The sequence below is a fragment of the Apodemus sylvaticus genome, chromosome 20, assembly GCF_947179515.1.
Source record: "Apodemus sylvaticus chromosome 20, mApoSyl1.1, whole genome shotgun sequence".
NCBI classification, from domain to species: Eukaryota; Metazoa; Chordata; class Mammalia; order Rodentia; family Muridae; genus Apodemus; species Apodemus sylvaticus.
Genome location: NC_067491.1, coordinates 34,640,982 through 34,655,343, shown reverse-complemented (window position 1 = coordinate 34,655,343; position 14,362 = coordinate 34,640,982). Strand labels below are relative to the sequence as shown.

Genomic DNA, 14,362 nt, shown 5'->3' with positions numbered 1-14,362 from the left:
TGTTATATATCAGTTATAACATAATCTGCCATATAAAATACAGGTGTAAGTTTACCCGTCTCCTTAATAAAAATAAAAAGTAAATTCATACATTTGATTTGTTTATTCAGATAAATTATGTTATATTGAAGTTAGATGGGTTATTTTTCAGGGAGTATATGGCTTAGAAGATGCTGTTATTGAAATAAAGAATTGTAAAGCCCAAATTAAAATCAGAGATGGAGAGATTGAAGTGTTGACCAAGGAAATCAATAAGCTTGAGATGAAGGTCAGTGATGTCCTTGATGAAAACGAGGCCCTCAGAGAGCGAGCTGGTAAGCTGGTATCTCAGACGCCTTGTCCTCGACCCTGATGTTCAAGTCCTCTTTGTTTTCTTTTGACTTGGTTTTCTTTTGTAGGGGAAGCAGCCCTATTCCTCAGGCAAAGTGTACACCTTCTGCTCACACGGTCTTCCTTTCTGCCCTTCCTTCCCCTCTAGTCCTTACCTCCTATTTATTTCTAGCAGTTGGTGGTATTTTTGCCCAAATGTATGTTTCTGTAGAAACAAACAAAAGTGGAGGTACTCTGACTGAAGTGGCTTGGGTCCTGATGGTTGATAAGGTCATGGCTTTCATTGGCCAAGTCTGCCTTCAGTAATAATCGAGTGGTAAAAGTGCATTGCATTATGCTGCCTATAAGAGATCAACTGGTTTTCTGCAATAAGAAACATCTTTATGAATTATGAGTTTGCAAACCGATTTTGTTTTGAGGCTATTTGAAAGGCCTTTGTAAAGTCCTTAAAAGTTCTTTGAAGGACTTGTAAATACATTATAAACTGCTTATGTTTTCTTGAGTGTTTCAGGAGTTCCATTTAGTCTAAGATGTAATTTCCAAATATAGCTTGGGAACTTATGTACTTTTAAAACTAGGGAGGAATTATTTAATACTACTACTTTACATGGTAAGTTATAACTAACGTGTACATTCTAAGTTGCTTCTTTATAATGACCTATTTATATAGTGATTCATTATGCTCACTGACTGTCAATTACTGTCAATCCCTAAAGTTAAACTGACAATCTAGGAAATCTTTGTCTACAAATAAAATAAATACTTTATATTGATTATTTATTTCTAAAACAATTTAACTAGAATTTTGGATTATACAAGGTGGTCAAGCTAAAGTTTTGATTAACTAGACTAGTCAAGTTACAGCTAGGAATGTAGAAGTATGTGTGGATAAGTTCTGACCTATCTATCTACAAAGCTGTAATGAAACCTTGTTTCTTGTCTTTAACGGGTTTAGCTTTTAATATCCAAATCCTGGCTTACAACTCTTTAGTCTGTCTTGGACATGATTTTCACCTCTTAGTTATTTATGAATCAAGAAATAAAATGGAGGCATATTAGGAGACAGGTTCGCTGAGAGGATTAAATCAATAACAGCTAATTAGTAATAATGATTGCTATTTGACAAGTATTATAAGCATTTGATTTAGTCTAATCATATTATACTCTTGGCAGACTAAAATAAATTAATAAATGTCATCTGTATATCAAGTTTCAATAAATTAATAAATGTCATCTGTATATCCAAGTTTGTTAGGATTTTCATAATTAGTTAACATTTAGCTTTCTTGTAGTATAACTGTCCAGAAATCTTGTATAAGACGTCTCCATTTTTCAAATGATAATGAATAATATTTACTTGGTGTTCTGTGAAGATTTTGCTATTCATTTGCAAGTTTTTAAGTTTGTAAATATTTGATTTCTATTTCAGGCCTTGAACCCAAGACAATGATTGATTTGACTGAATTTAGAAACAGTAAACGCTTAAAGCAGCAGCAGTACAGAGCTGAAAACCAGATTCTTTTGAAAGAGGCAAGTGATGCTCAGTTGATGAGTTTCTTATCTGAACTAAGGAAAACTACTAATAACTTTCATGCTTTGCAGATCGAAAGTCTAGAGGAAGAACGTCTTGACCTGAAAAGAAAAATTCGTCAAATGGCTCAAGAAAGAGGCAAAAGGAGTGCAGCATCAGGTATCCCTGCTTGGAAAGAGCTATTTGGAAGATATGTGTCTGCGTTTGGGTGGTGTATGCGTTGAAGATGATTTTGCTCTGTTGCTGTGCATGTGGTCTCATAAAAGAGATGACTGGGTATAATTGTGTTTGATCCTGAATCTGAAACAGTTAAGAAAATAGAAATTAAAAAAGAAAAAACAAGTATTGGAATTATGGACTTTTGGAAAAATTTAGTGTACAGTGTGTTCCCTACCTTGTTATGACTAATATCTTAAAACAGTAGTTTTTATATTGCTGTATTTCATCCTTAAAATGCCTCTTTGTTTTCAAAGCTACACAATGGGAGTGCTTAAATTAAATTTTATTAAAATTTACTGAAAATTTTCATTAATTTTAAATTAACATTCGTTTGTTTACCTTCCTTTTAAAAAGACAGTATGATCTTTATAACAGCCTTGCAGTTCACTTTTTGAGGTTCATATATAGAGGGTTTCTCTCATATGTATATGTATATTTCATATATACATCATATATGGATATATATTTCACATATATATATGTATATATATTCATATATATGCTTGCCTGCTCTATGTATGCCAGTGCCCATGGAAGCCAGAAAAAAGCACTGGGTTCCCTGGAGCTGGAGTTACGTGCAATTGTGAACTGCCTTGTGTGGGTGCTGGGAACTAAGCTTGGGTCCTCTGAAAGAGCATTACACATATTTAAAAACTAAAATATATTTAGATTATTTTCTCATCCTCCTTCACCTCCTGTAACTCATGCCATCCCTATCCTGTGTGTGTGTGTGTGTGTGTGTGTGTGTGTGTGTGTGTAAATAAGTATATCTGTCCAACCTACTGAATTCACTAGTTTTGGCTTCATATGCTTGTTGTTAGGGTTGACACTTGGCATTGGTACAGTGGGCAGAGGACTTATCTAAGGGGAGACAAATTCCCCCTCTCTCAGCATTCTTTAATTTCCTGTAGCTTTTAATCTAGTGTCAGGCCCCATATGAATCTCCCTGGCCGTGTTAAGATATTATCTGGTATTCTCATTGTTCAGGTCTTGTTTAAACAGCCATGCTGTTGCAGGTTCATGGGTATAACTTCCATGTCATGAACAAAAGACACAATCTTTGCACAGACATCCTGGTCCTCTGTCTCTTAAAATATTTCTGTCCCCTTTTCTGCCAAGTTCTGTGAAGCCCTAGTATTGGGACACTTGTCTCGCATGTACAGAACTTGCACAAAGTCACTTGCCAGTGGCACAAAAAATAAAGTAAAATGTAAATATATACAATAAAAATTTATGGCTTTTAATTTAGGTTCTTAATATTTTTTAAATGCCTTACTACTTATTAATGGGTACTTTTAAATTAATACAGAATAAAATGATAAAGATGACACAATTCAATTTATTCCCTCTTTATTGATATAGCTTATTAAAAATAAACTAAATCAAAGTTATATTGGCTGTGTGTTGGTCAAGGATTTTAAAAATATTAAACCATTTTTGGGGGTTAAAACTTTATTCTTGTTTTGGAATAAAGGAGAGTTATTTTTGTTCTTGTTGTTTCTTATTTGTTGTTTCTTTCATCTTGTAGGATTAACCATTGATGACTTGAACCTATCTGAAAGCTTTTCTCATGAAAATAAAATAGAAAGAAAACTAAATTTTATGAGCCTCAGTAATATGAATGAAACACAATCAAAGGTAAATAAAACACTAATGCTCTAATTTAAGAAGAAAGAAACATGCTAGCAAAAAAAAATGCTAGCAGTTGGGTATTCTTCACTTAAGCTCATTTAGCATCTCTTCTCCCTTAGGTTATTAAATAATAATTTTTGCTTGCTTAAATAGCATGGTGATTTGAAGATTGATTAACGGGACATTATTTGCTTTGCATACAGATTAAGAGTTCAGCTAAAACAGAGCTGCTGCATAGGAGACCATCGTTCAGTGTTCGGCAGTCAGATCAAAGTGAGACAGAGGAGAATATGGCCGCAAGGTCATTATCGAGAATGCTGTCTGGGATCCATCACAGTGTAGACAGTGCAGTGGATCCTATTGTCTCTTTAACTAGATGCTCCTCATTTATGCAAGTCAAAGACAGCAATACAACTCCAGAAGCCATTACAATAAGGGAGATTTTTAAAGCACCATGTCTACGATCTTTGAGAAACCTAGAATCGTTAGTCAGTACCTTCAGTAAGGACAGCAATGAAGAACTAAGTGAATACTTATGCTCTCTCTCTGATGAGTGTATGAAGAGAGGGTCAGGAAACCATCGAGGGCTAGAGAAGACCAAGTTCTTACAGAAGAGCAGTTCATCTTTTCAAGCATCACCAGCAGCTTCAGAATTAATGCAGAAATTTTCACATAGGCAGAGCTCTGCAGTATTTTCTCATCAGTCGTATGACCATGATCTGGATAAAGTAACATCAGAAGATAACCAGGTCCATTCGCAATTAAAGTATGCTGATCTCAGTTTCAAAGATGATAAAAGACAAAGTGAATCACCCTCACAAACTGAGATGTTGAGAAGTAAGATCCAAGTTAATCTTTCAGATCTTGTGCCTGTTACTGCACAATCCAAACCATCTCTGATACATCCCGTTGAAAACCTTATAGGGCAGCTACAGAGAGAGCTAGTATTCCTTAGGTCCCAGGTGAGCTTTCTTCCAAAAATATTCATGCAATCACTGTATTATTTTATTATTATAATGATGATTATGATTATTATTATTTAACCAGAGTTCTTAACTTTGGGAAGATTTTCTTTCTTTTTTTTTACTTACACTAGCACTCATGTGTAACAGATCTATACTTTAACAAAATATAAAGTTGCAGTACAATTGCATTGAGCTTGTTGACTCCCCTAATTAATATATTACATGTTTCTTTAGAATGAAACCATAGCTCAGGATGTGTCGATCCAGGAAGAGCAGAGTAGAAATGCAGAATTAGAACTTGAGCATCAGAGAAGCCAGGCAGAACAGGTAGTGTACAGACTGGCCATTACGAGCAATGATACAGTTGATACCAAGGACAGAGACCTCCTGTTTGGGGGATGTGGGCGGAAGAGGTGCTACAAAGATGGCCGTCTCTGTTTTGCGCTCTGAAATTAATTTTATAACTGTGATGCCTCTCTAGCTTGTTTTCTGGTGTACTAAACTTGAATCGGTAAAGCATTGTTTTAACTTGAAACCTGTTTATTACTGAGATATCTTATAATGCGTTTTTATTCTCTATGCTCAGAATGAGTTTCTTTCAAGGGAATTGATTGAAAAAGAAAAAGAACTAGAAAGAAGTAGGACAGTAATTGCTAAATTTCAGAATAAATGTAAGTCACTCTTATCTCTTTCTTCTCTGTACCTACTTTTTAAATCTTTAATTGCTTTTATAATATATTGCTCAGTCTATGTTACTTAGCTTTGTAGTTTACATCGGTATATTTTTTGTTATAAAATATTATGTCCAGTTTTTATGAAAATATTTGTCACATATTTTATATGCTCAAGTGAAGGTAAAGTTATAAACATTTAAAGATTTTAAATAGGACAGAGCTATGCTATATCTGTCTATATGTATTTATATATATTAATTTTGCATTTATATATACTTGCATATGTACATTAGTAAAACAGGTGTGGTATTTAATTCAGATATTTATGTTGAATTTATAGTTGAATTTTTTATTTACATTTTTATTTTTCAATTTTTTTTCTATTTGAAATGTCTGTCATGAACATGAAATAATATGTCATAGAAAATATCTATTCATTTAATGTGAAAAATTATAATTACAGTAAAAGAATTAGTTGAAGAAAATAAGCAACTTGAAGAAGGTATGAAAGAAATTTTGCAGGCTATTAAGGACATGCCGAAGGACGCTGATGTGAGAGGAGGGGAAACATCTTTAATCATCCCGAGCCTTGAAAGACTGGTTAACGTAAGTTATGCTTGCATGTTAATGTCTGCCTTTCGCCAACCCATTTCCTGTATTGGTTTCATTTTGATGCTGTGATAATATACTCAGTTAAAAAGCAACATGAGAAAAAGGACAAAGTATACATTCCAGGTATAGCCTGTTGTGGCAGGCAAATGTAGAGGGCAGGGGCTAGCCTTGGCTTATCACTGCATCCTCAGACTGGCCGACTCATGCTTCTACTCGACAGGTGCTCAGGGGAGGATGTGGACTTGGAGGGGTTGAAGTTATTTGCTCAGCTAATAAGAAACTGACTCGTATATGAGTGCTGATCATTTTCTAATCTATAAATATTTACTAAATGTTATTAGTGAAGTAATCACTGTGGAATGATATAAGCTAAACCTAAATTTTATAAATATTACTTCATAGAACATGTTAAGTAGCGTTTTTGTTAAACATGGCAGTGAGCAGGGAAAGATGATTATTTAAAGGCATATTTTTCTTGACTATGATTTTACCTTTTCGTTTCGTTTATAATACATAATATAAACATAAAAGGCTATGGAATCAAAGAATGCAGAAGGAATCTTTGATGCCAGTTTGCATCTGAAAGCCCAAGTTGATCAACTTACAGGAAGGAATGAAGAATTAAGGCAAGAACTCAGGGAATCTCGGAAAGAGGCTGTAAATTATTCACAGCAGTTGGTAAAAGCAAACTTAAAGGTAACAATTTTATTAAATATAAGAAAATATTAAGTCTATGACTGTACTTTTAATAGGAAACTTCCTAAAAACACTGCTTCACAAGGGGAAGATGTCCTTTGCGTTCTTTCAACCCTAAGGCCATGTTTTAGAGATTTTGAAAAACGTTTTTAGTCTTTGATAATTTCAAATGGTATATTTTGATCATATCCCTACCCTTCTCGGATCCTTAAGTTCATATTTGTTCTCTATCTAAAACAACAACCAACAAGAAACAAAGAAACCATAGAATCTAATTTGGGATAGCCAACTAACTACTGAGCATGGTGCTTGACCTGGGTTGTGCTTGAAATTCCCAGTGGTTCTTTGATAGAAACCTGATTGTGTTCGTTCCCCTGTCCTGGCAGCTGCCAATTAGGAATTGCTTTTTGCCTAGGGGTGGCACTTTGCGAGCACATCCTTTCCTCTGTGCTGGGGTTTGTCAGGCTGTCCTTGGGCAGATTTGAAGTGTACTGTCACAACTGTCTTGATGAGTTCTTACATGCATATGCCCTGCTGAGTCTGCAAAGGGGACGCCATCCACCACCACGGGTCCTTATGGCCTCTCTGACCACTCCTCCACACAGATCCTTGAACTTGGCTGAACATCCCAACGTCTCTCAACCTCTGCACATTGTTTTTTAAGAAGTTATGTGGAAAAATAAGTTCCTTGTCTTGTACTATAAAAAAGAACAGGATAGCTCTAAATCTTATTTTAGGCATTTCTAAAACAAATTAAAGCTTAGTTTAATTAATTCATGTCAGTTTATCTTGCTGTTTTGTACTTTTCCTAAATGTGATAATCATTCCTGGATTGTTTCCAGATTGATCACCTTGAGAAAGAAACTGACCTTCTGCGTCAATCTGCAGGCTCCAATGTAGTTTTCAAAGGCATAGACTTACCCGATGGGATAGCACCATCCAGTGCCTATATTATCAATTCTCAGAATGAATATTTAATACATCTTTTGCAGGTACTGAAAATTTATGTCTTAATGACTGTTTTGATAGTGTTTCTGAATTTAGTCTATGAATTCCTTGGAATTCTCAGAATAAACAAATAGATTGTTCGTAGATAGTAAGTCAGCTGGACTAATATAAATAAAGAAGTTTATTCCATTTACCTGCATGCAAAATATGTTCATGATTTTCATTCATTTGTGTGTTATGTACTTGAAATATAGAAGGACATGAAGAATTAGAAGCAGTCAATATAAAGTAGATGATGAGCATTTGTGTTTACTGCTGCTTAGAAAAATGAGAAAATGAAATGCTAAGGTTTGGTGCTGATCAGTGCAGTTATTAGAATTGTCTCTTTTTCATGTTAATCACAAGAAAAGCTTGCAAGTAAAATTGACTTCCACCTTCTCTTTCCTGTGTAAATTGTTAGTTGATCTACGGCAAATTAGAAGGGTACTCTATCCTATTACTTGCCCTGCACTTGCTTTACTGTTTGCCATCTATATAATGGGATTGAAAATAGTGTGATGAGGTTTTTTTCAAATTTTCATATGAAGTTTAATATCTACAACGTCACAAACCCTATTATTGTACTTAGAAAAATCTACTCAAAACCAACAAAATACATTCGTAGGTAAGCTTCCTTGCTTCCTACTGCTAGATTATCAATTGGCGTGATACTTGAGTTATACTTATCATTTCTTGGTTTTATATTTGGGCATGACATTAATCTTGTCTTTATTTGAATTTGCATGCTACTCAAGTCAGATATGGATAACTTTAATGACATAAAAACTTTTTAAAATGCATCTTTCCACTACTCTGGAAATATTAATGATTTATTTTCACACATTATAGGGATACAATCAACAATGGCAACCTGGTATTGTCATGCTTGATCTAGTATTTGTGGTTTTTATTTTTATTTTAAAAAGGGGGAAGGGGACCTGCAAGATATCTCAGTGTATAAAGGCACCTGGTGCCAGGCAGCCTTTAGTGGCCTGTTTGTGTTCAGTAACTGGGACCACATGGTGGAAGGGGAGGGTACACTCCACAAGTATTCATCTGACCTCTAAATATGCACTGACTGTGCATGCACCACATGCAAACAAATGATTGCAGTAAAATCACAGTTTTACCATATTTAAAAAGAATTAGGCTAATTTTAGTGGTGGCACCAAAGTTGATATTGTTGATAAACAATATGTGACTAAGTAATAGGAGTTGAGTATTTAACTTGTCAGTCTGATAAACAGTTGTGCTTAAGGTGAATTCTGAATCTGATAGTTAGCTTGCTTACTGCACCTACCATATTTAAAAGAATAATTTGTTTTATAGAACTTTTTATGTGTATTGCCTCATTCTTTTTACCTTAATGTTGAAAATATAGAGTTTGAATAATCATTTTGGAATGTGAATGTATGCTTTTTGGAGGAGTCTAATGCTATTTATACTCTTATAAACCAAATTTTAGGAACTAGACAATAAAGAAAAGAAATTAAGGCATTTAGAAGATTCTCTTGAAGATTATAACAGAAAATTTGCAGTGATTCGTCATCAACAAGGTTTATTATATAAAGAATATCTAAGGTATTTATATTTTGAAAACTTTATAAATATAGTTGCAATATTATACTGATAGTCACAAAAGAAAGTATTGATCCTTCTCCACATAACACTGTCAAGAACATGTTTAAATATGTTTCTAGTGATCTTAAGTCTCTACGTGGGCTTGATAAGAGTTTAGTCAGATTCCAGCATCTGGTAGGTGTGATACACAGAGCAAGTCACTCTGCCCTTACGGTCTGTGTCTTTTGTTCTGAGAAACTCTAAAGCTCTCATAATCTAAATGTGTCCCTCTTGTGGTTAAGCAGTTTATTTGGTTTACTTTAATCTCTTTTTCATCATTATTGTATTTATCATAGTGAAAAGGATCTTTGGAAAGCAGACTCTGAGACAATAAAAGAGGAGAAGAGAAACCTGGAGGACCAAGCTCAGCAGGATGCTGTGAAAGTGAAAGAGTATAATGTAAGTACAAGTGCGAGCACCGTCGCGTCCGCCAGGGACAGAGGAGTCACTCAGTAATGGCGTATGGTTTTGTCCAGAATTTGCTCAATGCTCTTCAAATGGATTCGAATGAGATGAAGAAAATGCTTTCAGAAAACAGTAGGAAAATCACTGTTCTGCAAGTGAATGAAAAGTCCCTCATCCGGCAGTACACAACCTTAGTGGAAATGGAGCGGCATCTTAGAAAGGAAAATGGGAAACACAAGAATGACATCATATCTATGGAAGCCGAAGTTACTGAAAAAATTGGAAATTTGCAAAGATTCAAGGTATTTCTGACTTATTTGTTTGCTCAGGAAGTTTTTGGGTCTGAAGATAGTAAGGATCATGTGTATATATCACCAGAGTTAATGGTTAATGTTTATGTACACTTGGTGTAATTACTTTATCCATTTTTGTAGGAATATTAAATTGTTGACATTTCTCTCCTACACGTTTTTAGTGTCCACTATAATGGAAAGCTTTTGTTTACACAGCTGTAATAATGTTATTTTACTGAAAACACTGACAGTTTTCCCTGTTTCCTAATGTGTAGGCTGTATTCAGTTTTCTTTGGTTGTTCTAGGATTTGATGACAAATAATACATTTATTGGATTTGACAGTTACATGTCCTAAATCCAAAATATGGTAACCTATTATGCTTTGTTTTACTTTTCTCTCTGAAGAATATTTAATTGATCTATTTTATCAAGTTTTGCTCTGAGGCCTGGGTTTGATTCAATTTAAACAGTTTTAGCAAGAATATATCTCAAACAGTAATCTGTGTTCAAATGATATCATGATTTGGATGGTGTTTTGTGAGGAATAACATAATTTTTGATGGATACCTTCATTTTTTTTTTTGAAACAAAAGACAAGCTCCAGCGATTTATTTCTTCTCTTAACCATTTTTTATACCCTTAAGACAAAGTCTTTTCTATTAGGAAGAAAAGTAGCTCATAACTACAAGTTACACATTTTTCAGAGGTAATCACCAAAAACACATATTCTTTAAAAACAGGTTAAAATCATTAAACAAGAGGAAATTACAACAGGATATTGATTATGTATTTTTATATGAAACTTAAATCTAACTAAGCAACTCTCATCTTTCCCTCTTTCCAAAAGCTCATTGTGTCTCAACGCAGTAATTTTTAGTCATTGATTAACAAAATTTAAGCAGGCCAAGTCTATAGAAGCAAGTTTCTCTCTTTGCTTAGTTGACAACAGTCTGTACTTACGAAGAAGCTATCTTACATCTTATTTTTGATGTTCTGATTAGCTAAGCTGGTGAATCAGATGTTTTCTGTTCTTATACTCTTAATAGAATTATTGTTCTTTATCATAACCTTATTATTTCCTGGTGCACACAGACAGCATATTACCTCATCCTTAGATCCTAGATGAAGGAACTCAGGCCCAACCAGAGTGCATGCTTGATCATTAGCTTGCCCCCCACCTAGTCTTCTTGTTTCTACGATTATGTGCTTGTGCCTGTAATGCATGAACACTCACTGTGCTCCTCTCTCTAACTCAGGCAACTTTGGTCATTCTATCAGGAAGGGACACACTTTACTCTAGGTTCTAACTTAAAACTTTATCAATTGCCCTAATTTTTGTATTTTTTAATGAATTACCCTAACTTCCCAAAATTATTTAAATCAGGCTAAATTCCTAAGACTACTTAAATAAAGTCAGAAATTGCATAAAATCATCAATTCATCTAGACAGCCTTATCTCAAGAACTTTCAACTTCATGTTGATCGGCAAAAAACTTGCCCAACCGAGTGGCCAAGTTATAACCAGTGAGGTTCTCCGGTGTCCACTCACCCCAAACCAAGTAAATGAGAAACACGGCAATGACAAACATGAGAAAGCACATCAGTAGCAAGAAGCAATCATTAGAGAAGTCTCTGGAGTCATCCTGCACCAGAGAGCACCCACTGCGGTTGAGCAGACTTGTCTCCAGGGAGCTCACTTGCCTACTATAGTTCATGTATGTAGTTCATGATGTCGCTACAATACTGGTGTCTTAGTCAGGGTTTCTATTCCTGCACAAACATCATGACCAAGAAGCAAGTTGGGGAGGAAAGGGTTTATTGAGCTTACACTTCCACATTACAGTTCATCACTAAAGGAAGTCAGGACTGGAACTCAAGCAGGTCAGGAAGCAGGAGCTGATGCAGAGGCCATGGAGGGATGTTTCTTACTGGCTTGCTTCCCCTGGCTTGCTCAGCCTGCTCTCTTATAGAACCCAACAATACCAGCCCAGGGATGGTACCACCCACAAGGGGCCCTTCCCCCTTGATCACTAATTGAGAAAACGCCTCACAGTTGGATCACATGGAGGCGCTTCCCCAACTGAAACTCCTTTCTCTGTGATAACTCCAGCCTGTGTCAAGTTGACACACAAAACCAGCCAGTACAATTGACCCCTTGTCAACTTGACACACAAACACATCACTATTAAGCCTCAACCCTTACTTTCTTATTCATCTCCAAGATCTAAATTACTTTAAAAGTCCCACAGTCTTTACACATTAAAAGTTCAATCACTTCAAAATGTTCAATATCTTTAAAATCCAAAGTCGATACCTTCATTTTTAAGTGGTAAGATTTTAGCATGATTTAAATAAAGGTTCCCTTTCCATTTTTCTCAATAATTTTACATGATTAGTGCCCAGTATAGGTGTTCACAATTTTCCCATTACATTAGTGTTTTTACATTCTTTAGGAAGTGGAAAACTTTTTGTCATTAGCTAGGGCATCTTCTACTCTGGAAGTATATCTCCTACTCTGAAGGCAGGATGAGTGCTTTAATCTCTCCTTCTTACCACAAGTTATAGAAGACAGGTGTATGCATGTGTGCACAGGTGAAGGCAGGTGTATGCATGTGTGCTCAGGTGAAGGCAGGTGTATGCATATGTGCACAGGTGAAGGCAGGTGTGTACATGTGTGCAGGTGAATGCAGGTGTGTGCATGTGTGCACAAGTGAAGGCAGGTGTGTGCATGTGTGCACAGGTGAAGGCAGGCGTGTGCATGTGTGCTCAGGTGAAGGCAGGTGTGTACATGTGTGTACAGGTGAATGCAAGTGTGTGCATGTGTGCACAGGTGAAGGCAGGTGTATGCATGTATGCACAGGTGTTGGCAGGTGTATATGCATGTGTGCACAGGTGAAAGCAGGTATATGCATGTGTGCACAGGTGAAGGCGGGTATATGCATGTGTGCACAGGTGAAGGCAGGTGTATGCATGTGTGCACAGGTGAAGGCAGGTGTATGCATGTGTGCACAGGTGAAGGCAGGTGTATATGCATGTGTGCACAGGTGAAAGCAGGTGTATGCATGTGTGCACAGGTAAAGGCAAGTGTATGCATGTGTGCACAGGTGAAGGCAGGTATATGCATGTGTGCACAGGTGAAGGCAGGTGTATGCATGTGTGCACAGGTGAAGGCAGATGTATGCATGTGTGCACAGGTGAAGGCAGATGTATGCATGTGTGCACAGGTGAAGGCAGGTGTATGCATGTGTGCACAGGTGAAGGCAGATGTATGCATGTGTACACAGGTGAAGGCAGATGTGTACATGTGTACACAGGTGAAGGCAGGTATATGCATGAGTACATAGGTGAAGGCATGTGTGTACATGTGTAGGAAGCTATATGCACATATGTACTAATGTTACACAAGTGTGTGTACAGGTATAGGCAGGTGTGTGCACATGTGTATAGGTATAGGCAGGTGTATGTAAAGGTGTATGCAGGTGTGTGTTCATGTGTACAGGTGTAGCATGTGTGTGTTCATGTGTACAGATGTAAGCAGGTGTGTATAGAGGTGTATGCAAGTGTGTGCACATGTGTACAGGTGTAGCACATGTGTGCACATATGTACAGGTGTAGGCAGGTGTATGCACATGTGTGTGCTCTGGTTCTGGAATAATTTCTTTGTTTCTTCATAAAGTTCTTCTGTGGCTATCATGAGAAGTTCACAGACTTTTAAACAGTTGGCACATGTTACTTAATTATTAATTCTCATTAGGAGGCTTTTGATGATGTCTTAGTTATTTTAGCAAGGGCCCATTGTTTTTTAAAACCTAGCTTGATGTGTTTTCTGGCATAATAATGTTTTCTAGATCTAACAAACACACTACTTCTGTTCAGTTATAAAACAATTTAATTCCTTAAGGAGCCCTGTTTCTTTATAGAGATGAAAATATTTACACACTCAGAACTTATTACACTGTGTCATTGCTTTGCGGATATCTTTGCTGCTACTCTCTTTCAGTGGACAACATGTAGTGTATATTTTTAGACTATGAGTTCAAATTCTAACTTTAGTTAACTTTGTAGTTTTATGTTCTTCATTATTTTACAGACAGCTGAGAGATTAAAGTAATTATTTTTATATATCATTATTTATTAATTAAAAATAATAACAGCTGTAATACTTCTTAATATATCCTAAAGTTGCTTTAAAGCTCTTATGTTCCTTGGAATCTATCTCACTGAGCATGTATTGGTAAAAATAATGTATTCTAGTAACTCGAAATGATACTTTTTATTTTCAATATTAAGATTTTTTTAGCTGAAATGGAATACATAAAACATTTGTATTTTCTTTCTTTTCTTTTTTTATTATTTTCATCCCCGATTTTATTCTCCCCCATCCACCCTTCCCACTG

At 35.8% G+C, this 14,362-nt stretch overlaps 1 protein-coding gene across 4 annotated transcripts in view; it reads left to right on the top strand.

Moving 5' to 3' along the window:
- Positions 1–14,362, top strand: part of Cep290 (centrosomal protein 290) — a 79,735-nt gene that overhangs the window by 18,612 nt on the left and 46,761 nt on the right. For 3 of the 4 annotated variants that reach the window (XM_052165890.1, XM_052165891.1, XM_052165888.1), the window contains exons 14-24: positions 152–314; positions 1,760–1,860; positions 1,933–2,020; positions 3,609–3,718; positions 5,264–5,348; positions 5,815–5,957; positions 6,495–6,659; positions 7,502–7,651; positions 9,112–9,227; positions 9,563–9,665; positions 9,743–9,973. In XM_052165890.1, the coding sequence (XP_052021850.1) occupies positions 152–314; positions 1,760–1,860; positions 1,933–2,020; positions 3,609–3,718; positions 5,264–5,348; positions 5,815–5,957; positions 6,495–6,659; positions 7,502–7,651; positions 9,112–9,227; positions 9,563–9,665; positions 9,743–9,973 (1,455 nt within the window). Of the gene's footprint in view, positions 1–151; positions 315–1,759; positions 1,861–1,932; positions 2,021–3,608; positions 3,719–4,911; positions 5,005–5,263; positions 5,349–5,814; positions 5,958–6,494; positions 6,660–7,501; positions 7,652–9,111; positions 9,228–9,562; positions 9,666–9,742; positions 9,974–14,362 lie in introns of all 4 variants that reach the window. The other variant, XM_052165892.1, reaches the window with a different exon arrangement.